Source organism: Antedon bifida, chromosome 5, assembly GCF_963402885.1.
Source record: "Antedon bifida chromosome 5, ecAntBifi1.1, whole genome shotgun sequence".
In the NCBI taxonomy this organism is placed as follows: Eukaryota; Metazoa; Echinodermata; class Crinoidea; order Comatulida; family Antedonidae; genus Antedon; species Antedon bifida.
In genome coordinates this window covers 31,012,016-31,038,071 of record NC_136230.1, presented here as the reverse complement: position 1 = coordinate 31,038,071, position 26,056 = coordinate 31,012,016, and the positions used below count along the sequence as shown (strand labels likewise).

The 26,056-nt window shown below is 36.0% G+C and overlaps 6 protein-coding genes across 8 annotated transcripts; 4 read left to right on the top strand and 2 right to left on the bottom strand.

The window, feature by feature from the left end:
- The first annotated feature begins 628 nt into the window (after positions 1 to 628).
- LOC144842815 (adhesion G-protein coupled receptor D1-like) lies at positions 629 to 1,711 on the top strand. Its single transcript, XM_078699361.1, has 2 exons — positions 629 to 790; positions 943 to 1,711. Exons 1-2 carry the CDS (start codon positions 697 to 699, stop codon positions 1,674 to 1,676), a joined length of 828 nt encoding a protein of 275 aa, XP_078555487.1. The 5' UTR covers positions 629 to 696; the 3' UTR covers positions 1,677 to 1,711.
- A 2,324-nt stretch (positions 1,712 to 4,035) lies between these two features.
- On the bottom strand, positions 4,036 to 7,438 carry LOC144843512 (uncharacterized). The gene is made up of 4 exons (XM_078700298.1): positions 7,189 to 7,438; positions 6,377 to 7,058; positions 5,649 to 6,291; positions 4,036 to 5,004 (listed from the first exon to the last, which is right to left on the bottom strand). The coding sequence occupies exons 1-4, from the start codon at positions 7,436 to 7,438 to the stop codon at positions 4,036 to 4,038; spliced, it is 2,544 nt and encodes an 847-aa protein (XP_078556424.1).
- A 380-nt stretch (positions 7,439 to 7,818) lies between these two features.
- On the top strand, positions 7,819 to 10,000 carry LOC144842599 (adhesion G-protein coupled receptor D1-like). Its single transcript, XM_078699046.1, has 2 exons — positions 7,819 to 7,979; positions 9,080 to 10,000. Exons 1-2 carry the CDS (start codon positions 7,886 to 7,888, stop codon positions 9,808 to 9,810), a joined length of 825 nt encoding a protein of 274 aa, XP_078555172.1. The 5' UTR covers positions 7,819 to 7,885; the 3' UTR covers positions 9,811 to 10,000.
- A 431-nt stretch (positions 10,001 to 10,431) lies between these two features.
- On the top strand, positions 10,432 to 11,748 carry LOC144843591 (adhesion G-protein coupled receptor D1-like). The gene is made up of 2 exons (XM_078700437.1): positions 10,432 to 10,770; positions 10,963 to 11,748. Exons 1-2 carry the CDS (start codon positions 10,677 to 10,679, stop codon positions 11,715 to 11,717), a joined length of 849 nt encoding a protein of 282 aa, XP_078556563.1. The 5' UTR covers positions 10,432 to 10,676; the 3' UTR covers positions 11,718 to 11,748.
- Positions 11,749 to 19,587: 7,839 nt separating this feature from the next.
- LOC144842479 (NAD(P)H-hydrate epimerase-like) lies at positions 19,588 to 21,583 on the bottom strand. 3 transcript variants are annotated; one of them, XM_078698927.1, is made up of 5 exons: positions 21,531 to 21,583; positions 21,031 to 21,173; positions 20,642 to 20,861; positions 20,021 to 20,279; positions 19,588 to 19,823 (listed from the first exon to the last, which is right to left on the bottom strand). In XM_078698927.1, the coding sequence occupies exons 2-5, from the start codon at positions 21,060 to 21,062 to the stop codon at positions 19,618 to 19,620; spliced, it is 717 nt and encodes a 238-aa protein (XP_078555053.1). In that variant the 5' UTR covers positions 21,063 to 21,173; positions 21,531 to 21,583; the 3' UTR covers positions 19,588 to 19,617. The 3 variants fall into 3 exon arrangements, with proteins under 3 accessions (XP_078555053.1, XP_078555052.1, XP_078555054.1); XM_078698926.1 differs by having other exon boundaries at positions 21,450 to 21,574; XM_078698928.1 differs by lacking the exon at positions 21,531 to 21,583 and adding an exon at positions 21,364 to 21,419.
- A 297-nt stretch (positions 21,584 to 21,880) lies between these two features.
- Positions 21,881 to 26,021, top strand: LOC144843532 (uncharacterized). Its single transcript, XM_078700335.1, has 4 exons — positions 21,881 to 21,933; positions 22,713 to 23,352; positions 24,009 to 24,288; positions 24,619 to 26,021. The coding sequence occupies exons 2-4, from the start codon at positions 22,814 to 22,816 to the stop codon at positions 25,405 to 25,407; spliced, it is 1,608 nt and encodes a 535-aa protein (XP_078556461.1). The 5' UTR covers positions 21,881 to 21,933; positions 22,713 to 22,813; the 3' UTR covers positions 25,408 to 26,021.
- The last annotated feature ends 35 nt before the right edge of the window (positions 26,022 to 26,056 follow it).

The window sequence follows — 26,056 nt, the reverse complement described above, 5'->3', positions numbered from 1 at the left end:
AAAATGAACGTCGTCCGATTTTAATGAAATAAAAAACATTTTTTTCATCCAAATTTTTTTTCCTGCTAAATTTATACTCGGTACATATAAATTTCAATAGAGCACTCAAGAGTGTGCATAAGATATACAGGGTACGTTTCTTTGTTGATATTCATTTACAGAATAAAAATTAATTAAAATTAATATTTGTAATGGCAATAACATACGGTAAATCTCGCAACGAATATCATTATTATGGGATATTCTCTCAACATGCGAAAAACGCATGCGTAGAGTGAGGTGTGACTTAGTAGGGCGGGCGCGACTTAAAATAGGCGTATGATAGCCGATTGATGTACAGTAGTCATATTTGATAGTCCATCGCTATGTTCACATTTAAATATTTAAAGCTCTATGGATAGTATTAGTTTATTTTATTAATGAAATAAAACTAAAATTATACAGTATTAACTTTGCATATTCCGGATTACGAAAATACAGTCTTATCTTATCGTTAAAAGGAACTGTCTATCTACTAATAGATTAGAAAGGAAATAACTACTATTTCCACTAAATAAACTCATTTCCGTGCCACACCTTAACATCCTTGATGCTATGGTATATAAGGGGTCATGTTTGAGAACCTTCATCTAGTGTGAATATTGACTGTTGTTCCTACTGTAGGCTTAACTGTACTATACTACTGTGTACGACAAGATGAAATCTGGAAGATATATAGTGCTGTTGCTCATTGCCGCTGTCTATTTCACCAGTGTGAACGCTTGCCAAGATTCACAATGCTATCGTCCACGTAAGTAAGCTACGTGTTAAGGTTATCTCATGATGTAAGACTGAATTTTTCAATCATTTTATTATCAAATAAGCAAATTAAAACACATCCAAATTCTAGAGATCTCCTGATAAACTTAAAGTTCCTTGATTAAATCTTGTGTTGTTTTACAGAAATTCTTCCTTACCATCACTGGAAACTTGCTGGGTGTCCAGAGGATGAGACTATCTGCGGCGGCAGATGCAGTCAAGAAGAGCTTCCAGAAACAGATGTCAGTCCAACTGGTATCAAGTCAAGATCTTTGCCAACAGTAGACGGTCCAAATGGTAATTGTGCCGTGTACCTAGACCGAGCTCATTCAGATAGCATAGACTTTGGAGAATTCGCCAACACTTGCTTGACCCGTTTAGAACTTTGCAAAAGAGGTTTAACCGTCAGTGTTTGGCTCAAGATTGATACGAGCCTCAATGGGCGAACTTACTACGTCAGTTCTGGAGGACAGACGACAGTCAGCCGCGGTATCTCCATTTTGGGAAGCAGGAATGTTGAATCGTATGGTGATACGTTTGTACTCACAGTACATCTTAGGGATCTAAACCACATCTGGGAAGCAGATACCTCGGCACTTCCACCAAACGGTCGATGGGCACATGTAGCTTTTACATGGAGTGAGTACCATGGTCTCCGAGTCTTTATAGACGGCCAACTCCAAGCACAGCATAAATTTGGAACTCCACAATCAACTAATCTTTACCAACACACAAGACTAATGATTGGTCGACCTAACAGCGTGAGCAATTATTTTGGAACCTCTGGCTTTTCAGATTTGAAAATATATTACCAACGGCTAGAGGATCATGACATTGCAGAAGCCTTCACCAATGAAAGGTTTCCAAAACAATTGTAGAAATAGTAAACATTAATAGTAAATAATTACTGAAAATTATCAAATATTTGTAATCAATAAAAACAATATCTTGATAGTAATAACTTGAAAAATAATATAAAATGTAATTTCTACGTATTTTGTAGTAATTTTCTGTTTCGTTTAATTTTGAGTTGTTTAGAAAAATAAATAAATCGGTCTATTGCATAAAGACAGTGCCATGATGTAATTATTATTGTGTTTTATTTCTATTTAAAAAAATCTCATAGCGTTGCAAAAAACGAATCGGCGTCGTTTGTGAATATAATATTTTGATATTTTATTGTTAATAATAACATTCTCCTTTTAAGTAAACCAGAAAAGAGTGAAATTAGTTCCACTTTGTTCCTGGGTAAACTATTACTGTTCATATCTCATCCTAATGCAGTTCCGTTTAGTATACTCTCTTGTTTGTCTTCCTCACGAACACTGGAAACTTGATGGGCGTGTCAAAGAGACGTGACTATTTGTGGCGACAGCTGCAGCTAAGAAGAGATTCCAGCTGCTATCAAATCAGGATGTCTTTGCCAACAATAATTACGCCGTGTACTTAGACCAATATCATTCTGTGTTTCGGAGTCTCAAAACAAACGTAGGCCCCAACTTTAATAAACTGAATTGACTGGTCAACAAACACATAAATTAAACGCATCACCACAATAGTTGTTTGGTGTCGCCGAAGCTTCCATTTATTTGTATTGGCTACACTCAGCACGAAGCTCAATTGTCGACTGCCCCGCACAACAACCTGTGCAATGTTTTTATATAGCTACAAATCCACTATTATCAAACAGTAAATATGTTTGTATAGTCATTAATTTCCATAACATCATCCAAATGTTGGTTTTATATTTCAGTTGCCTGAGTAAATTAATGGATCAAAAAAAAGATAACTAGGAAAGGTACCTGGATTCATTCGTTTCGCCTTAAACATCAACTGGCACACGACTACAGAATACAGTCCATTTTTCCTCCTGTACCACAGAAAACCTAAAATACTAGCTGAGATAAGTGACGAAGATGAAGAGTGGGTAGGGACCAATGTATTTTTACATCCAATTTCTCTTCATCTGAGCAGAATGCCATTTGGCAGGAAACAACATCAATGTCTTGCATAAATGCCTTACTGACAACCACATTTCTAGAAGAAATAAAATTATGGTTTCAATTCAATTATCGTTATTATCAATTGTGCAATTTTTAATTTATTAGTGTTCTGATATTAAGTATAAATTTGTATCTCTAAAAACAGTTATCAAACCTATCGTGCATAACAGAGGCAAATGAAGAAATGATGAAAAACAGAGGCAATGCCATCAAAGAAACGACCAAAGCTGTTCTGAAAAAAATAAAGAAAAAGCAGAAACAATACAAACCAAAATATGACAAAAAGTTAAAAAAAACAGCCATTGAAGTAGGTTCAAAAGTCTTAAAATTCAACCAAAGAAACGAAATCGTTTGCAACCGAACTTCAGTGGTCCCTATATTGTTGCATCCATTGAAGGTAAGACTGTCACACTAAAAGATGAAAATGGAAGTGTTCGGGAGACCGGGAAATGATGTTAAAATTCGGGAGACTCCCGTATAAATCGGGAGGGTTGGAACAATGCTATTTATTAACACTAACAGATTATTTAATTAGTCTGTGCTTTTCCCCTACCCTGTTTTGTTAAAAACGGACCACCGTAATCCACCGCTACATTTTCAAACGCTCTTAAGCTGCCAATTTTAGTCCTAATTACCGGCAATGGTGCCATAATCTGGCTTGCAGTTTTTGCCTTTTTACGTTTACATACTAGACATCTATTTTCGCAATCTCTAATTTCCTCTCTACCTGCTATAACCCAATATTTTTCGGATAGTTTTGTTAGTGTATGATTTACACCTGCTACTAGTGACTAGTGATTACATGTTTTCTAGGTAAAATCACGGGATACCTAACATCATAAGGAAGAGACTCATTTAATTCAAGTCTAATAACGCCCTCTTCGTCAATTTTTGGACTTAGAGAACTTATACTACTGTTGTGATGAACCGATTCGTTTTTATTTAATTGTTTAATTTCAGGTTTAAATGCATCATTTTGTGCTTGTTTAATTAGTGCCCACTCTGCCTTAAAAACTTCAGTGACACTTAAACATCCCTTTATTCTATTCCCCTTCTTAGTCATAGAATTTGTAATAAACCTAGTAACGTATGCAAGGACATTAACTAGTTTATGCCAGAGCCATATATATAAAGAGTTACGACATTGGATTATAGTCACGTGATATGCAGATCAATTTGTGTCAAACTATTCTTTGACACAAAAATGGCTTCTAATTTTCAATGTCGTAACTCTTTATATATATGGCTCTGGTTTATGCCATTTAGAATATCTAGTAGGATTTAATCTCCAATCACTGTCATGAATTGTCGGCAATGTCATAAAACATGCTACACTTTTTCGATGTTCAGTGTTTTCTACTGTTTCTATCTTATTCTCTGGCCATCTATTTTCAGTTAACTTTAAAAACTCTGGCCCTTCCCACCATACTCTATTGTTAATTAAACTAGCTGCAGAAGCAATATCTGCCGGGTTTACTTGTGTTGGTATATATCTCCACTGATCTGGATTAGTTGCGCCCTGAATTTCGCCTATCCGATTGGCTACGAACGACTTAAAGTTTCTACTTCGTCCTCTAACCCACCATAGAACATTCATGCTATCCGACCAAAATGTTACTTTTCTTAGGTCAATATCTAATACCCTTGCTACAGATTTTACCAACTTAAGTCCTAAAATAGCACCCAATAGCTCTAGTCTCGGTATACTTATAGCTTTTAAAGGTGATACTTTAGTTTTTGATGCTACAAACCTAACAATTTTTTTATCGCTGTCTACAGTTAAATAAATTACAGCAGCATAAGCCTCAACAGAAGCGTCACAAAATACTACTGATTTGGCTCTTTGTTCTATGGGAATACATTCCAAAACCCTCTTTGAATTTGATATCCATTTTCTGGGCACCATACCCGCTTGATTCCAAAGTTTAACTAACTGCTTGTACAATTCCACCCCTGTCTTTTCATCCTTAACAGAATCTAACGAATCATCCATATAAGTAGAATTTAACACAGTGTCGGCCGCTAATGGGAACTTAACTTGATTCATTCGAGCATTTTGCTTAGCTACGGTTAAAGCAATAAATGGAGAGGCATTAATTCCAAAAACCACCCTTTGGTATTCGTAAACCGTGGGCTCTATAGATACATCTAAATCCCTCCAAAGAAACCTATGCATCGGCTTATCCTCCGCATACAATTCTATCTGTAGATACATTTCCGATATATCACACATTACAGCTATTCTATTCAGTCTAAACCGCATCAAAACATCAAATAATTCTTTTAGAATCTTTGGCCCAGGGCTTATTGCGTCATTTAAACTAAAACCCTTGAATTTAGCTGCAGCATCGTATACTATAAGAACTTTGGTAGTTTCCGTCCATTTTTACGACAGGAAAATGTGGTAAAAACCATTGTTGTGTAGGTGTTTGCTCATTATAGTCTACTTTCCTTATATATCCTTTGTCTAGATGTGCGTCAATAACTTTCTTGTATGCCTGCCCTAGCTCATGGTTATTTAAAAGTTTCTTCTCTACATTTTCGAGTCTCTGTTTTGCAGACCTAACATTATTTAAAGGCAATTGACATTTATTCTCGTTCCAGGGAATTCTAACGTTATACCTAGTATTCTCAATGTTTTTGGTTATAGACTCGTTTCACTATATTATTAACCCTATGTTCTTCTTTAGTGTACAAGGGCACATTTTGGATTCCAACTATTTCCATTTCCCAAAACTTCCTTAATATACTATTGGTGTTCTCATTACAACCATGAAAAGAATGATATGTATGAACATGAAACGAAGTATTCTTATTGTGCCTATGTGCTTTAGTTGTTAACCCTACGCATGTCCAACCTAATGGTGTAAGTCTAGCAATGGGCTCCCCCGGTCTTCCCCATCTTTCTTCTAATACTCTATGAAAGTCTACGTTATCAGTCCCTATCAACATATCAACATGATTTCTATTTCTGTCAACTTCTGGAAATTCAATATCTTTTAAATGTTCCCAATCCTTTCCAATTCTATTCCAGGGTTTTGGCTTTAAATTACCAATCACATTATCAGTCATCAATGCATTCAGTTTATATTTAATACCTTTATTATTTATTGGCGATATTTCAAACTTAACATTTTGTGTACTAAACGTTGTCGTTTTCCCATTTAAGGTTCCCACCGTTACCTCTTCAATAGGGCCACTTAGTCCCAGTTCATTAAATACCTCACTATTTATGTATGTTTGGGAACTCCCATCATCTAATAAAACATTTATCTGTAACTGTTTTTTACCATTTTTTGCCACTACTGGCACCATTCTAAGAGACACATTGTTGTCTTGAATCATATAATTATCCTCTAATTTTGATCTAACTTTTGGATTATCTGTGCTACCAGCACTCTCATCTACCTTATCTTTACCAAATAAAGATCCACCTTTATTGGAGTTATCCCTATTACTGCTACTTGACCCACCTTCCCTGGGGTTATCCCTATCATTGCTTTCAAATACTGTATACTTTTAGTTTTGTGTAGCAATCTATTATGGTCACTTCTACAACCTTCTATATTGCATACCATAACCTACACCTTTTTGCCAGTTCCCAACGTTCCTTAACTAGGAGACCCTTAAATTTCTGACACTTCCATAACCTATGTGCCTCATTACAACAAGCACAGCTTTTAACAGTTTCATCATAACTAACGTTAGACTTAGGTTGTGCCTCCGGGGCATTACAATGATACGTTTTGTGCCTGCCGACTTGGACACCCCTAGAATTTTCATATTCAAGATGTCTACCAAACATGGTGCTTGCTATTTTTGTCTGCTGTTCTACAAATTTAAGGAGATCATTAAACGTTGGCTCGTTCTTTTCTAATATCTCATGCGCCTTATTCACCCATTTAATTTGCAATGGTTTGGGAAGTAATGATTGGACCTTTAAAATATTAGAGGTACTGTTAAGATCACATGTATACCCAACCTGATTTAACGTCAACTCGCATTGTTTCATATCCCCGACTAAACGCCACAAACTATCCGTGTCGCCTACACGTATTTGTTTCCTTCCCGTAAGTTTATTCATAAGGGAATTCAATACCAAATGCGATTGACCAAATTGAGTTTTTAATATCTCTAAGGCCTGATCATACCCCTTGTCCCCCAACAATGTACAAGCTTCAATAGATGCCCTAGCTTCGCCAGTGCAAAACTGTACGAGATACTGTAACTTAGTTGCATTATCACTGAGTTTGGATGCTATATTAGTTTCAAAATTAGAAATGAAATACCAATACTCTCCAGAATCACCCCCAAACTCTGGTATTGTAGATTTAGGCAATTCAAATTATAATTTAAGTTCACTAATAGCATTAATACTATACTCCACCTGACAATCCTCCATCCATTTTTCGGCGTCCGCAAATTCTTCCGTCACTTTCTATTAATGCTACAAATGCTTCATGAATGTCCTCCAGTTCTGCCACCTGTGTCTCGGATTTCTTGAGCAGCTTTGTTATTTCTTCAATGTCTAGATTGTCATCTTCTTGCGTCAGCACCTTAATGATATTTAATGTTCTCGTCAAATGACCTTTTTTGTTTCTGCGACTAACCTTTACTGCAGCCTTCCTTTCCTCCATTACGATGCGTTTTCAAACAGTCTCCGGGTATAACACAAATTCCAATAACCAAATTCCACTTGTTTTGTTTTATAAACCTCGCTCTGCTACCATATTTGTTTCGGAGTCTCAAAACAAACGTAGGCCCCAACTTTAATAAACTGAATTGACTGGTCAACAAACAAATTAAACGCATCACCACAATTGTTTGGTGTCGCCGAAGCTTCCATTTATTTGTATTGGCTACACTCAGCACGAAGCTCAATTGTCGACTGCCCCGCACAACAACCTATGCAATGTTTTTATATAGCTAATTTGCATAAAGGTGTAACAAAGAACAATACAGTATGCTCTGGGCCTTTCCATGCCACGCATTAACACCATTGATGATATGCTATATAAAGGATCATGATTTGAAACGTTCAACCATTGCTTCCATTAACTGCTGTTCCTACGGTGTAAAACAAGATGAGATCTAGAGGGTATGTGTTGCTCCTCGCCGCTGTCTGTTTCAGTAGTGCCCATGTAAACGGTTGTCAAGTTTCACAGGGCTATCGTCCACGTAAGTTTATCTCAATTAATGTATTATTGTCTTAAAGGGGGGTTCCGGGTTTAAAATGAATAGTAAAAAATGTAAAATATATTGCTAATTTCAACAAGTGTAGCCTATAGTAAAAGGCCTGGTAGTATCAATTGGCATAGGGTCTACTTGCTTGATGCAGTATCCGCTTTTTTGGAGAGTAAACTAGGCTTATTTTAGGCCTACTTAGACGATCGGGACACCATACGTGCGGATGGCGATCGGACCTTGTTTGCCTCAATATTTACAGCCGATATGTTTTAGGTTTAGATTGTTTAGGAGTTTGGTTGATAGGATGGGTTTGGAATCCACTGAGTTTTGTTATTTATGGGCCAATCGTTTAGTAGTAGGCTAGCTAGGCCCATGATGGGCCCCAATGTTTTAACGTAGCCATCGTGTCATGGAATCCCTAGTCAGAATGGCTCTCGCCCATGAAAAAAAAAATGATTTAGGCTAGGCCTAGCCTAGTAGTACGTGAAGCCGATCTGTAATATTAGAGGTATAAAAATAGTATATAATTTATGACTCCGTAATCTGTACAAATTTTGTATTTCATTAAATGTCAAATAAATATATGCTACTACTGTTATTATTACACTTCAGGCCTAGCTTAGAAAATCTACAAAAAATGTATTTCACAATGATCGGTTGGTCGTCGTTTGACAGGGGAGAGAGATGTAAATTAGTTGACAAACACAACGTACACGAGTTTGGAATCCACTGATGACGTGACTTTGTGAATATCTCATGAATATTAATGAGCTTCCCTAAGCTGCTGAAAAACAGACTTTCCATGAATTTACCCTAAAATGTATATGAAATTTTAATTTTTTAAATTTCTCGTTATTACTTCTTCATTCTGACATGTCTATATTGTTATAATATTTTTTATTTAAAAAATAAACGATATTTAAAAGCAATTTTAAACCCAGAATCCCCCTTTAAGACCGAAGGGCCACATTGTTTCCATCCTTTAGAGCACGTACCGTACTGTAGTAAAAAAACCAATTCTAGAGATCTCATGATATGTTTTAAACCTACTTTTTACAAACGAAGTTCCTTGAAAATCTTCTGTTTTACAGAAATCCTTCCTTCCCATCACTGGAAACTTGGATGTCCAGAGGACGAGATTATCTGCGGTGGCAGCTGCAGCCAAGAAGAGTTACCAAAAACAGTTGTCAGTCCAACTGGTATCAAGTCAAGACCTTTGCCAACAGTAGACGGTCCAAATGGAAATTGCGCAGTGTACCTATACCGATCTCATTCAGATAGCATAGACTTTGGAGAATTCGCCAACACTTGTTTGACCCGCTTAGAACTGTGCAAGAGAGGTTTAACCGTCAGTGTTTGGCTCAAGATTGATATGAGCCTCAATGGCCGGATGTACTACGTCAGTTCTGGATCACAGACGTCATCAAGTCGCGGTATTTCCATTTGGGGAAGCAGGAATTACAATTCGTATGGTGATACGTTTGTACTCACAGTACTTCTTAAAGATCTAAACCACATCTGGGAAGCAGATACCTCGGCACTTCCACCAAACGGTCGATGGGCACATGTAGCTTTTACATGGAGTGAGTACCATGGTCTCAGAGTCTTTATAGACGGCCAACTCCAAGCACAGCATAAATTTGGAACTCCACAATCAACTAATCTTTACCAACACACAAGACTAATGATTGGTCGACCTAACAACGTGAGCAATTATTTTGGAACCTCCGGCTTTTCAGATTTGAAAATATATTACCAACGGCTAGAGGATCATGAGATTGCAGAAACCTTCACCAATGAAAGGTTTCCAAAACAATTGTAGAAATAGTAAACATTAATAGTAAATAATTACTGAAAATTAGCAAATATTTGTAATCAATAAAAACAATATCTTGATAGTAATAACTTGAAAAATAATATAAAATGTAATTTCTACGTATTTTGTAGTAATTTTCTGTTTGATTTTGAGTTGTTTAGAAAAATAAAATAAATCGGTCTATTGCATAAAGACAGTGCCATGATGTAATTATTATTGTGTTTTATTTCTATTAAAAAAAATCTCATAGCGTTGCAAAAAACGAATCGGCGTCGTTTGTGAATATAATATTTTGATATTTTATTGTTAATAATAACATTTTCCTTTTAAGTAAACCAGGAAAGAGTGAAATTAGTTCCACTTTGTTCCTGAGTAAACTATCACTGTTCATATCTCATCCTAATGCAGTTCCGTTTAGTATACTCTCTTGTTTGTCTTCCTCACGAACACTGGAAACTTGATGGGCGTGTCAAAGAGACGTGACTATTTGTGGCGACAGCTGCAGCTAAGAAGAGATTCCAGCTGGTATCAAATCAGGATGTCTTTGCCAACAATAATTACGCCGAGTACTTAGACCAATCTCATTCTGTTTGTGTTTTTTATTAAGGAAATAAAACTATACTATATAATTATATAACTTTACATATTCCTGATTAGGCCAATAGTTACATATATCACCATCCAATATCTTTAAAACGAACTGTGTATCCAATAGATTAGAGATACATTAGTTAACGTTAAATATTTCAAGTAAATAAAACCCTTTCCATGCCACGCCTTAACATCATTGATGCTATGCTATATAAAGTATCATGATCGGAAACGTTCAACCATTGCTTCCATTAACTGTTGTTCCTACGGTGTAAAACAAGATGAGATCTAGAGGGTATGTGTTGCTTCTCGCCGCTGTCTGTTTCAGTAGTGCCCATGTAAACGGTTGTCAAGTTTCACAGGGCTATCGTCCACGTAAGTGTGAAGTTTATCTCAATTAATTTATTACATTTCTTAAGACCGAAAGGCCACATAGTTTCCATCCTTTTAGAGCACGTACCGTACTGTAGTAAAACAAAAACCAATTCTAGATATCTCATGATAAGTTTGTACGTTTTAAACCTACTTTTTACAAACAAAGTTCCTTGAAAATCTTCTGTTTTACAGAAATCCTTCCTTCCCATCACTGGAAACTTGGGTGTCCAGAGAACGAGAGTATCTGCGGTGGCAGCTGCAGCGAAGAAGAGTTACCGGAAACAGTTGTCAGTCCAACTGGTATCAAGTCAAGATCTTTGCCAACAGTAGATGGTCCAAATGGTAATTGCGCCGTGTACCTACACCGATCTTATTCAGATAGCATAGATTTTGGAGAATTCGCCAACACTTGTTTGACCCGCTTAGAACTTTGCAAAAGAGGTTTAACCGTCAGTGTTTGGCTCAAGATTGATACGAGCCTCAATGGCCGGACTTACTACGTCAGTTCTGGAGGACAAGCGTCAGACAGCCGCGGTATCTCCATTTTGGGAAGCAGGAATGTTGAATCGTATGGTGATACGTTCATACTCACAATCATTCTTAACGATCTAAACCACATATGGAGAGCAGAAACTTCGGCACTTCCAACAAACGGTCGATGGGCACATGTAGCTTTTACATGGAGTGAGTACCATGGTCTCCGAGTCTTTATAGACGGCCAACTCCAAGCACAGCATAAATTTGGAACTCCACAATCAACTAATCTTTACCAATACACAAGACTAACGATTGGTCGACCCAACAGCGGGTACAGATATTTTGGAACCTCTGGCTTTTCAGATTTGAAAATATATTACCAACGCCTAGAGGATCATGAGATTGCAGAAGCCATCACCAATGAAAGGTTTCCAAAAAAAAATGGCCTAAAACAAGTTGTTAATGATTAATTTCGAATTTTGTAGAAATAGTAAACATTAATAGTGAATAATTACTGAAAATGATCAAATATTTTGTAATCAATAAGAACAATAATGTCTTTATAGTATTAACTTGAGAAATAATATAAAATGTAATTTCTACGTATTTGTAGTCATTTTCTGTTTCTTTTGATTTTGAGTTGTTTAGAAAAAGAAATAAATCGGTCTATTGCATAAAGACATGATGTAATTATTATTGTGTTATTGTTTTTCTATTAAAACAAATCAATCGTACCCACAAATCTGAAGGTACTTACAACCACATTTAAACTTAAATAAAGTAAATATTATTAATTAACTCTAAATTTAGTTAGTAATATTGATGCAATATTCAGTCCCTGGGTAATCTGGTAGATTCAGCTGATACATGTTAGCAAATTCCAAATAACACGACGATGGCGAACGTTCCGCTGGTGTTACGGCGGGAAACTCAGCAGTAATATAACAAGGACAAATAAATAAGAGTACGAGTGAAAACTCATAGCGTTGAAAAAAAGAATCGGCGTCGTTTGTGAATATAATAGTTTGGTATTTTATTGTTAATATAACATTATCCTAAACGGTACTGTCGCATGTACAAAACCATAGCCTACTTGATCCGTATCAATCTGCCTACAAAGTGCATCATTGTACTGAAACGGCATTACTTCGTGTTAATAACGATATCCTACGTGCGATGGATGATGGAAAGCTAACTACTCTAATATTATTAGACTGAAGTGCAGCATTTGATACGGTTGACCAATCCGTGTTGTTAAAGATATATTGTCCCCCTAAAAAAAAATTTTTTTTAATTTTTTTGTTGAATATGTTATTTTAATGTCACATAATAGTTATTCACTCTCACAAAAAATTGGGTCTGAAAAAAAAAAATTTACCTGAGAAAAATGTAATTTAAAGCAAAAAATGGTCAAACTGTCTGGAAGACAATGAGTTTTTGGGTAATTTAACTGTTTATTTTGTCTTTTTATAGGTGAAATAATTTTTTTTCCCCCGTTTTTTTTTCTTATGGAAGTGAACAACTTCATTAAAACTGCAAAATGGCCTATTCAAAGTCCGATTTTAAAAATCTTTATTTTTCATGATTTTGGGGGACAATACATCTTTAAATAGACTCAGTACGTATATTGGTATTGAAGAAAAAACACTTGATTGGTGTCGGTCATATTTGGAAAAAAGGCCTCAACACGTATATATTGGTGATGCTATCTCAAAAGCTTCTTTTTTAAACTTTTCGGTACCACAAGGATCTGTTCTTGGGCCGCAATGGTTCACAATTTATTTACACCCGATACGGGATATCATTAGTAAATATGATCTTTACTATCATGTTTACGCTGACTACTCAGCTTTATATTTCTTTTAAACCTACAATGACACACAGTGACATTTCTTTGGAATTGCTCCAACATTGTATCTATGAATTGCGTGTCTGGATGAAAAACAACTTTCTTAAATTAAACGATGAAAAAACAGAATATATTCTCTTTGGATCAAAGCAGCAGTTGGAAAAACTGCCACCAAGTTTTATTTACATTGATGAAACCCAAATAGACCCGGCTAGGCAAGTTAGAAATCTTGGGGTTGAAATGGATGCGGGTGGTATGACTATGATTTCTTATATCTCAAAAACTATTTCTACTTTCGTCTTTTCACTTACGAAACATCCGAAGGATTCGCAAGTTTATTAATGAGGCAGCAGCAAAACAACTTGTTCATGCTTTTGTCACTTCACGACTAGAGATGGGAAACTCATTGCTATATGGGCTACCACAAAAACAACTCCACAGGCTTCAGCAAAATACAGCGGCACGAGTTTTAAAAAAATTACCAAGATATGGGCACATATCAAATACTTTGGTTGTTGTCTCTGAGCACCCGGTCGTCTGTGGCAAGGCAAATGTGTATCCTGCTCCTTTATTTGGTCACCTAGGTAGGGGTCCGGGACCGCGACAGAACGAGAACGGACGGGGACCCTCCAAAAAAATTGCATTTTGTTTGTCAGGAATTTGTATGATTTGTTTTTTATTTTTTAAATGCGCCTTGAGCACTCTTGAGTGGTATGTGCGCTATAAAAATCCTGTTATTAGGCCTATATATTATTATGTTATTTTATCCTTTTAAGTAAAGCAGGAAATTAGTTTCACTTTGTTCCTGGGTAAACTATCACTGTTCATATCTTATCCTAAGGCAGTTCCGTTAGTATACTCTCTTGTGTTGCAGAGTCTTCCTTGCGAACACAAGATACTTGATGGGCGTGTCAAAGAGACGTGACTATTTGTGGCGACAGCTGCAGCTAAGAAGAGATTCCAGCTGGTATCAAATCAGGATGTCTTTGCCAACAATAACAATTACACCGTTTACATAGACCAATCTCATTCTGTTTGTGTTGTGGTTAAGGAAATAAAACTATAATATATAATTATATAACTTTACATATTCCTGATTAGGCAAATAGTTACATATATCACCATCCAATATCGTTAAAACGAACTGTTTATTCAATAGATTAGAGATACATTAGCTAACGTTAAATATTTCAAGTAAATAAAACCCTTTCCATGCCACGCCTTAACATCATTGATGCTATGCTATATAAAGTATCATGATTGGAAACGTTCAACCATTGCTTTTCGTGACTACTGTTCCTACGGTGTAAAACAAGATGAGATCTGGAGGGTATGTGTTGCTCCTCGCCGCTGTCTATTTCAGTAGTGCCCATGTAACCGGTTGTCAAGTTTCACAGGGCTATCGTCCAAGTAAGTCTGAAGTTTATCTCAATTAATTTACTTATTGTCTTAAGATCGAAAGGCCACATTGTTTCCATCCTTTTAGAGCACGTGCTGTTGTAGTAAAAACACCCCAATTCTAGAGATCTCCTGATAAGCTTATACGTTTTAAAACTACTTTTTACAAACGAAGTTCTTTGATAATCTTCTGTTTTGCAGAAATCCTTCCTTCCCATCACTGGAAACTTGGGTGTCCAGAGGACGACACTATCTGCGGCGGCAGCTGCAGCCAAGAAGAGTTACCGGAAACAGTTGTCAGTCCAACTGGTATCAAGTCAAGATCTTTGCCAACAGTAGACGGTCCAAATGGTAATTGCGCCGTGTACCTACACCGATCTCATTCAGATAGCATAGACTTTGGAGAATTCGCCAACACTTGTTTGACCCGCTTAGAACTTTGCAAAGAAGGTTTAACCGTCAGTGTATGGCTCAAGATTGATACGAGCCTCAATGGCCGGATGTACTACGTCAGTTCTGGATCACAGACGTCATCCAGCCGCGGTATTTCCATTTTGGGAAGCAGGAATGTTGAATCGTATGGTGATACGTTCGTACTCACAGTATATCTTAAAGATCTAAACCACATATGGAGAGCAGAAACCTCGGAACTTCCACCAAACGGTCGATGGGCACATGTAGCTTTTACATGGAGTGAGTACCATGGTCTCCGAGTCTTTATAGACGGCCAACTCCAAGCACAGCATAAATTTGGAACTCCACAATCAACTAATCTTTACCAATACACAAGACTAACGATTGGTCGACCCAACAGCGGGTACAGATATTTTGGAACCTCTGGCTTTTCAGATTTGAAAATATATTACCAACGCCTAGAGGATCATGAGATTGCAGAAGCCATCACCAATGAAAGGTTTCCAAAAAAAATGGCCTAAAACAAGTTGTTAATGATTAATTTCGAATTTTGTAGAAATAGTAAACATTAATAGTGAATAATTACTGAAAATGATCAAATATTTTGTAATCAATAAGAACAATAATGTCTTTATAGTATTAACTTGAGAAATAATATAAAATGTAATTTCTACGTATTTGTAGTCATTTTCTGTTTCTTTTGATTTTGAGTTGTTTAGAAAAAGAAATAAATCGGTCTATTGCATAAAGACATGATGTAATTATTATTGTGTTATTGTTTTTCTATTAAAACAAATCAATCGTACCCACAAATCTGAAGGTACTTACAACCACATTTAAACTTAAATAAAGTAAATATTATTAATTAACTCTAAATTTAGTTAGTAATATTGATGCAATATTCAGTCCCTGGGTAATCTGGTAGATTCAGCTGATACATGTTAGCAAATTCCAAATAACACGACGATGGCGAACGTTCCGCTGGTGTTACGGCGGGAAACTCAGCAGTAATATAACAAGGACAAATAAATAAGAGTACGAGTGAAAACTCATAGCGTTGAAAAAAAGAATCGGCGTCGTTTGTGAATATAATAGTTTGGTATTTTATTGTTAATATAACATTATCCTAAACGGTACTGTCGCATGTACAAAACCATAGCCTACTTGATCCGTATCAATCTGCCTACAAAGTGCATCATTGTACTGAAACGGCATTACTTCGTGTTAATAACGATATCCTACGTGCGATGGATGATGGAAAGCTAACTACTCTAATATTATTAGACTGAAGTGCAGCATTTGATACGGTTGACCAATCCGTGTTGTTAAAGATATATTGTCCCCCTAAAAAAATTTTTTTTTAAATTTTTTTGTTGAATATGTTATTTTAATGTCACATAATAGTTATTCACTCTCACAAAAAATTGGGTCTGAAAAAAAAAAATTTACCTGAGAAAAATGTAATTTAAAGCAAAAAATGGTCAAACTGTCTGGAAGACAATGAGTTTTTGGGTAATTTAACTGTTTATTTTGTCTTTTTATAGGTGAAATAATTTTTTTTCCCCCGTTTTTTTTTCTTATGGAAGTGAACAACTTCATTAAAACTGCAAAATGGCCTATTCAAAGTCCGATTTTAAAAATCTTTATTTTTCATGATTTTGGGGGACAATACATCTTTAAATAGACTCAGTACGTATATTGGTATTGAAGAAAAAACACTTGATTGGTGTCGGTCATATTTGGAAAAAAGGCCTCAACACGTATATATTGGTGATGCTATCTCAAAAGCTTCTTTTTTAAACTTTTCGGTACCACAAGGATCTGTTCTTGGGCCGCAATGGTTCACAATTTATTTACACCCGATACGGGATATCATTAGTAAATATGATCTTTACTATCATGTTTACGCTGACTACTCAGCTTTATATTTCTTTTAAACCTACAATGACACACAGTGACATTTCTTTGGAATTGCTCCAACATTGTATCTATGAATTGCGTGTCTGGATGAAAAACAACTTTCTTAAATTAAACGATGAAAAAACAGAATATATTCTCTTTGGATCAAAGCAGCAGTTGGAAAAACTGCCACCAAGTTTTATTTACATTGATGAAACCCAAATAGACCCGGCTAGGCAAGTTAGAAATCTTGGGGTTGAAATGGATGCGGGTGGTATGACTATGATTTCTTATATCTCAAAAACTATTTCTACTTTCGTCTTTTCACTTACGAAACATCCGAAGGATTCGCAAGTTTATTAATGAGGCAGCAGCAAAACAACTTGTTCATGCTTTTGTCACTTCACGACTAGAGATGGGAAACTCATTGCTATATGGGCTACCACAAAAACAACTCCACAGGCTTCAGCAAAATACAGCGGCACGAGTTTTAAAAAAATTACCAAGATATGGGCACATATCAAATACTTTGGTTGTTGTCTCTGAGCACCCGGTCGTCTGTGGCAAGGCAAATGTGTATCCTGCTCCTTTATTTGGTCACCTAGGTAGGGGTCCGGGACCGCGACAGAACGAGAACGGACGGGGACCCTCCAAAAAAATTGCATTTTGTTTGTCAGGAATTTGTATGATTTGTTTTTTATTTTTTAAATGCGCCTTGAGCACTCTTGAGTGGTATGTGCGCTATAAAAATCCTGTTATTAGGCCTATATATTATTATGTTATTTTATCCTTTTAAGTAAAGCAGGAAATTAGTTTCACTTTGTTCCTGGGTAAACTATCACTGTTCATATCTTATCCTAAGGCAGTTCCGTTAGTATACTCTCTTGTGTTGCAGAGTCTTCCTTGCGAACACAAGAAACTTGATGGGCGTGTCAAAGAGACGTGACTATTTGTGGCGACAGCTGCAGCTAAGAAGAGATTCCAGCTGGTATCAAATCAGGATGTCTTTGCCAACAATAACAATTACACCGTTTACATAGACCAATCTCATTCTGTTTGTGTTGTGGTTAAGGAAATAAAACTATAATATATAATTATATAACTTTACATATTCCTGATTAGGCAAATAGTTACATATATCACCATCCAATATCGTTAAAACGAACTGTTTATTCAATAGATTAGAGATACATTAGCTAACGTTAAATATTTCAAGTAAATAAAACCCTTTCCATGCCACGCCTTAACATCATTGATGCTATGCTATATAAAGTATCATTATTGGAAACGTTCAACCATTGCTTTTCGTGACTACTGTTCCTACGGTGTAAAACAAGATGAGATCTGGAGGGTATGTGTTGCTCCTCGCCGCTGTCTATTTCAGTAGTGCCCATGTAACCGGTTGTCAAGTTTCACAGGGCTATCGTCCAAGTAAGTCTGAAGTTTATCTCAATTAATTTACTTATTGTCTTAAGATCGAAAGGCCACATTGTTTCCATCCTTTTAGAGCACGTGCTGTTGTAGTAAAAACACCCCAATTCTAGAGATCTCCTGATAAGCTTATACGTTTTAAAACTACTTTTTACAAACGAAGTTCTTTGATAATCTTCTGTTTTGCAGAAATCCTTCCTTCCCATCACTGGAAACTTGGGTGTCCAGAGGACGACACTATCTGCGGCGGCAGCTGCAGCCAAGAAGAGTTACCGGAAACAGTTGTCAGTCCAACTGGTATCAAGTCAAGATCTTTGCCAACAGTAGACGGTCCAAATGGTAATTGCGCCGTGTACCTACACCGATCTCATTCAGATAGCATAGACTTTGGAGAATTCGCCAACACTTGTTTGACCCGCTTAGAACTTTGCAAAGAAGGTTTAACCGTCAGTGTATGGCTCAAGATTGATACGAGCCTCAATGGCCGGATGTACTACGTCAGTTCTGGATCACAGACGTCATCCAGCCGCGGTATTTCCATTTTGGGAAGCAGGAATGTTGAATCGTATGGTGATACGTTCGTACTCACAGTATATCTTAAAGATCTAAACCACATATGGAGAGCAGAAACCTCGGAACTTCCACCAAACGGTCGATGGGCACACGTAGCTTTTACATGGAGTGAGTACCATGGTCTCAGAGTCTTTATAGACGGCCAACTCCAAGCACAGCATAAATTTGGAACTCCGCAATCAACTAATCTTTACCAATATACAAGACTAACGATTGGTCGACCTAACAGCGGGTACAATTATTTTGGAACCTCTGGCTTTTCAGATTTGAAAATATATTACCAACGCCTAGAGGATCATGAGATTGCAGAAACCTTCACTAATGAAAAGTTTCCAAAAAAAATTGCCTAAAACAACTCATTGCTATATGGGCTACCACAAAAACAACTCCACAGGCTTCAGCTGATTCAAAATACAGCGGCACGAAATTGCCTAAAACAAGTTGTTATTGATTATTTTCGAATTTTGTAGAAATAGTAAACATTAATAGTAAATAATTACTGAAAATTATCAAATATTTGTAATCAATAAAAACAATAATATCTTGATAGTAATAACTTGAGAAATAATATAAAATGTAATTTCTAAGTATTTTGTAGTAATTTTCAGTTTCTTTTGATTTTCAGTTGTTTAGAAAAAGAAATAAATCGGTCTATTGCATAAAGACATGATGTAATTATTATTGTGTTATTGTTTTTATATCAAAACAAATCAATCGTACCCACAAATCTGAAGGTACTTACAACCACATTAAAATAAAATACATTTAAACTTGAATAAAGTAAATATTATTATTTAATTCTAAATTTAGTTAGTAATATTGATGCAACATTCAGTCCCTGGGTAATCTGGTAGATTCAGCTGATACCTGTTAGCAAGAGAATCCGGTACAAATCGTCCACCAAGGTAGTGATGTCTTCCTTTAAATAACTCGGCACACTTTTTCGGAGCGGTTAAAGAGATGAGAAATTCTGGTTGGAGACCATCTGGATTTCCCTTCTCAACATCCCAACCTAAAAGAGGAATGAGATAATCATTTTTGAATGCATGAATCTGAAATGAGGGAAAAACGAATTAATTGTAATTGTTTGTATGGAGGTGGGTTCAGCATTCATAATTCCAGATTGCACTGTTTCGACCTCCCTCCTCCCATGACACAATGCTGAGAGAAGACTACACATAGGCCTAGCTTTTTTTTCTACAATCTTACCTGATGGAACATCAATGCTACATATTGGTATCGTCACCATCTTCAAGGTATCTAAAACATCCTTAAAGGGCGCCCTCACTTCACCTTTAAAACTAAACCCGAAAATTGCATCCACTATGATCGTGTAGGTCTTATTCAGGTCATCTGACTGTGGAAGGCTGGATACAAATGGGATGTCCATCATAGAGCACTGTGTTGTCAGGTTCTGGAAAAGCTCTCTTGATGGTCGTTTCGGGTAAAATATTGTCAGACGATAACCCTAGAAAACAACAATAGATTTTCCAAGTAATTCAAATGTTTTCAAAAGTAACTTCTGTCTACACTAGTCTATCAAACTAGTGTGATGTGCCTAAATATGGTAGTGATATGACATCATATATCGGCACTAATTTTTTTTGTTACATAAAGTTTGATAGTGAAGACAGAGCTTTTTTTATTTATTTTTTTTTTATTTAGGCATTAATACCGTTTTTTTTTACTATAACATTATAATTTTTGTTATCCCAGTGGAGACCAGTGTTTTTGTTGACTGATTGGGCCACCTGGTAATTTGAAATATATAAATGATAAATAAATAAGTGTTTGGAGTAAATTAAAGTAATTATCTTATAATTAACTTACAAATAGTTTTAAATGTCGTGCACACACTAGTCCATCACCGCCATTATTTCCAGGTCCACAGCAAATCAAAACGTTGAAACCGTTTGTGATTGACGCATTTAGGGGATATGCTTGGGCGATTGCTGTTGCGCAACTCAATCCAGCTAGTTCCATCAGCTGATCAACACTGAATTTATATTCATTAAACAGTAGCTGGTCAATTTTAGTTGCTTCATCTTGACTAAAGTAAATAAAAATAAATTATAATACAATATTATCGTAAAACAATCTAGTGTTGCGTCACTAGTAAATTAAAATCAGATGGGTCACAATTAATCATTTACTTTAAAAACTTTTAATGATTTTTTGATAAAGCAAGTTTGATAAATTTGACCAAAAAAGTTACATACCTCAGAAGTTTTAAAGTCTTAGATGTTGCCATAGTGGTGGATGAAGTATTTAAAAATTGTTGCTGACAAACTATCTTTGGAAAAATTCTTGTTTCACCAAATGTTATCAATGAATTTCTGAAATATTTTCTAGAGATCAGAGTCTGAAAAAGATGTTTTAGTGATTAGCTAAATTGATAATTAAACAGTTAAACTACATGTGGGTTTATTATAATTATTTCTATTTTGGCGTTCCATAGACTGCATAGGTCGAAATGACTCGGTTGCAATATCAAAGTAAAATGGCAGCGATAGCCACCGCCTCTTAGATTTCCTAAATCGGTCATATCATACCAGGCTTCGTACTATATATTTACTACTAGGCCTACGTGCTTGGTTATTACGGCATTTCAATTAAACGGTAATATGTGTAAACCAACCAAACTAGGCTTATATAGTTTCGTCAGAAAAGCAGCCATAAAATTAAATAAAATTCATTATTTTTCTACATTTAAACCCACACTAGGCCTAGACTTGGCGGTCACGAATCAGTCCCCAAAAAAAAGTATGTATGGTACGCATTAACCGCATAAACATATAAACGACTTTATGTAAAGTGTCTCTACTAGCCATGCACAAGTGTCAACTAAATAAAAATTTGATCACGAATTCCGAAACTTTCCGTCATTTTAATGTATAAATACTGCTGAATACTAAATAGGCCTATTATACTACTTATACTAGACATATATTTACACTGTAGCTAATCTAAACCGTGTACTATACTGTCAATTTCTTCAAACTTTATGTTGATTTAGCTGTTGCTATGGAGACAATGCAATCAACGTGTGTGATCGTGTCGCGGCTAAACACACAGTGCAAACAACTTAAAGTTTGATTCAGCCAGGTTTTCATGTGTTTTTAGTAAGTATTCTAAAAATGACAAATTTAAACTAGTGTGCAGATAACCTAAAGACCAGATAGAGTGTGAATTTAGTCTACGAACAAGCTATGTAGACCTATTTAGCGGCCTTGTTCCTCTTAAACAAGTCTGAACTCAGATTCAAACGCTTTGTAGTAGTTTCCCAGGGATAGCCAGGCCTGAACCATTGGCCACATGTCTGTTCGACCCTATACAATATATAAAAAAAAATTGTTTCAAGTTATTTCGTTATTTAGAGATCCTAACAATTCATAACAATATATTTCAGTTAGGGGAAAAATGGCAAATGGGGGCCATTTCTAAGAGTTTTATCAGATAATCTATATTGTTTTGACAATTCTTGAACATGACCACAGTGCTGATTTTGCCATAGTATATTATACAATTAAATATATTAAATTGGCGCAACATTTTATAAAAATGATATATAATATATATATATAAACAAATCAGGCAAAGAACATTAATTCTAAACCGCCCGGTGATATACTGAAATTTAATTAATTAATTTGAAACGATAAAGATGAGGAAATCTGTGAGAATGAGAAAAAGTCACCCCAACCGAGACTCGAACTCGGACCGCCTGCTTGATATGCAGATGTCCTAACCATTAGACCACTGGGGCTTTCATGGTATTGTTCGAACTCGATTGGATAGCGACTCTTTAACATTCTCGGCGTGGTACGGCGGAACAGCACTAGTCCTCAGTATAAATTACATTCTTAGGTGATAATGTGTAATGTAAACTTTTTTTTTCAAGGAATCAACACTATCAAGAGATTTGATAAAAAATGGAAAATTTGAACTTTAGAAATCAGCTACAAATTAAAGATAAGAAAATTCAGATCGCGCAAAAATAATATGGAAGAACAAACGTCTAAAGCTGATGATAAGTATGAGGTAGAATCAAGAGTATCTGATGAGGATGACAGAATACGAATAAGCATACCCTCAGTAATGGTGGATTACAAGGAAGAAACACCACCAACAATTGAAAAACACCAGAAAGCTGGTGGTGGCAATATTAATATCAATGTTGACGATATTAAACAATTTAATGATGTTAATCAAAGTGTAGAAAGTAGTGATTCGAGGCAAGAATTAGACAACTCAGAAACTGGTGGACAATCACATTCAGGAGGCAAATTAAAAAGTAGTACTAACAGCTGCATCAACATCCCAGAAACATTGGCAGGAGGAGATGGAGAGACTATGATGTCCGCCAAGGGTGTGGATTTTTCGATTGAGCCCACCAACGTTTACTTGGACGAGGTCGATGAAGAAATCAATCAGGTGATCAACTCTAGTACAGACGATCAGATGCAGTTTGGTTTTAGCGAACAAGTTAATCATTCATGTGGTCTCACTGTAAATACACCTGCTACAGAAATGACTGATAGGTATGTGACAAAAAATGTGATATGCCCATATATGGACATGATGATGTCATATCACTAACATATTTGGGCACATCACACTTTTTTTGTCAAAGTAGTTTGATAATGTAGACAGAGCTTTAGTTTGCTGTAAGTCCTATACTGAAAAACAAATGAATGACATTACACCTCTTGTATTCAAATTCATATGGCCATTCAGTATGTTGCACTTTATAAAAATATGTTTTTTCCTTTTAATTTTTCTGTAAGAATGACCAAAGTAGTTAATTTTAAAGATTTTAAGCCATATTTAGTCATAAGTTAAAATACAACTTTATACATTTTGCCTATCCTTAGAAACAAAATTACTCAAACAAAATTATATAGTGGTTTAAATTATATCCATCTAACAAAAGATATTGTTTGTTGTTGAAGAACTTTATATTCCCTGTCACGCATGAATGACAGGGAATAATGTTCTGCAACAACCCGTGCTTGGCAGGGAATAAAGTATATACAATCCTTTGTTATGTATATATTTATACCAATTGTAGTGTCTCATTCAATGGATTTTTGCTTTAAAAAATAAACTGTTGCTATTGTAAAATTCTTCTGTTTGCTTGCACCATGGTAACCTTATACCACACACACCAAACAAACATAATTTGTCTTTTTTGCAGTCATTTTCAAATACACAGTATCAGAACACCGATGAAAGAAAGATATTACGAACATGCAGTTATGTTAATGAATTGCCGGTGTAAAAGTGGATCAACCTATCTCGCATCCGCTAGAATGAAGACAACGGCAAAATGCATGCGGACAACCAGTGGTCGTCAAGTGCCTGTGTATACGCTGCCAAGTTTGGTGGCGCACATCAATAAACCGCCTTTCTCGTGTAATCCAAACAGCTATTTTTATGTTCGTCAACAGATTAAGCAAGAGCCAAACTTTTTGAAGGTAAATTGAAAAATTTCGTACACATCCATCAGCAAGTAACTCACCAATTATAGGATGGATAATCTATATTAAATGCTTACTAACTCTTGAGTTTTAGCAGGAGGTGGGTGGACCTTGGGATTGGAAGGCCACCGTCAAGCTACAGCTACACTACAATCTGTATGGAAACTTTATCACTTATATTATTGCCCCAGTGGCCTAAATGGAAGAATCCAAGTTTGAATCCTGCTCACTGTCACTTTATCTTCATAGAAGTTATGTATTTCAGTATATTGCTGAACACTTTTTAGTGTTTTTCTGTTAAAATGTATAATACTTTTGTATCCATAGGCTTGGAAAGGTTACCATGGAAATGTCTATTTTGAGCCTATGACATGTAAACAGTTAGCCAGTGCAGGAGACAAAGAGCATCATAGTCTAAGATCCAGCAACAAATCAAGCAAAGGTGGACGTTTTAGTTTACCAAACCTTGACGGTCGTTCGCAGAGTCGTGTCTCATTTGCCAGTGACACAAAAACGGACCAATCAAAAGGGGTAAAAACACGTAGCAGATCCGTTCGAAGTTCCGTAAGCAGAAGTAATAAATCGGCAACATCACAGAACGCATCGATTTTGCAAAAAATGAGACAAATGTCTATTCTTGATAGACAGTCTGTAATGAAGCGTAGCAATTCTAGGCTTAGCGAGGACATGAATTGGATATCGGGCCAAGAGTCTACAGGCTCTCTGTGCATTGGTCAGCAGCCACAACAACGCGCAAAACCTCAGGCCTACACCAATTCAGACAAACATTACAAATTGAAGATATGTCGAGGTATAGCAAGTCGAAGTAAAGATTATATTGACCAGTCACCAGTGTTTAGTTTAAATGGCGGGAAACTTAACGAATCATGGTTGGAGAAGAAGTGTCAATCAAGCTCCAGGTTGGTTACTGCGACCCCCGAGGACTCCACAGAATTCTATCGGTACTCTAGTAACCGGACATCGGTAGTAGATGGTAGTCAGGGAAATATCGACCAATCAAATGATCTTGTTCATGTAGTTCCATCCCCGAGTCAGGGAAACCCCAGGAAGTTAAACATAAAGGATACAAGTTTACGATTAACTTTTTCACATTAGGCAAAATGGAAGCCTGCATTCACACTGCTGAAACGCAAGCCTGCATTCACACTGCTGAAACGCAAGCCTGCATTCACACTGCTGAAGCGCAACAATGGACACATTCAATTATGCAGTATCTTGCTATGCATGATGGGTTTTCCCATACACATACAGTAAATTAAATCGGCAAATGACAATCTACCTTATAATTTAATCAGCATTACACAGTTCAGCAAAACTAGTATTTCAGGATAAAATATTTGTTTTGTGTGTAGCTTATTTTTTATTGCAAATTTATTACAAAAATGACAATGCTGTGGGTGGTTTCAATGGCTGGATCTCAATGGAGAATTAGGAGATACAACTAAAATGAGCAAAAAGCGAAAGTAAAACGGGCAGAAAGAAGCGCCAAGCCTTTAGAAAACACTACTCCTCAGAGTACTGAACTTGGAGAAATAAGAAATATAGAATTTGTGATACATAGGGAAGGATTTAGAAATGTTGTCAACTACCATACAAGTACAGTATTAGTACCAATATATATTTATATAACCATGGTATTTTTCTATTCAGAAATAAATTTTTCATAAAAGAGTTTTTGTTTATTATATTGGCTACACGTTTTTAAAAATAATTTACTAATTTCAACTTAACAAAAATAAATACA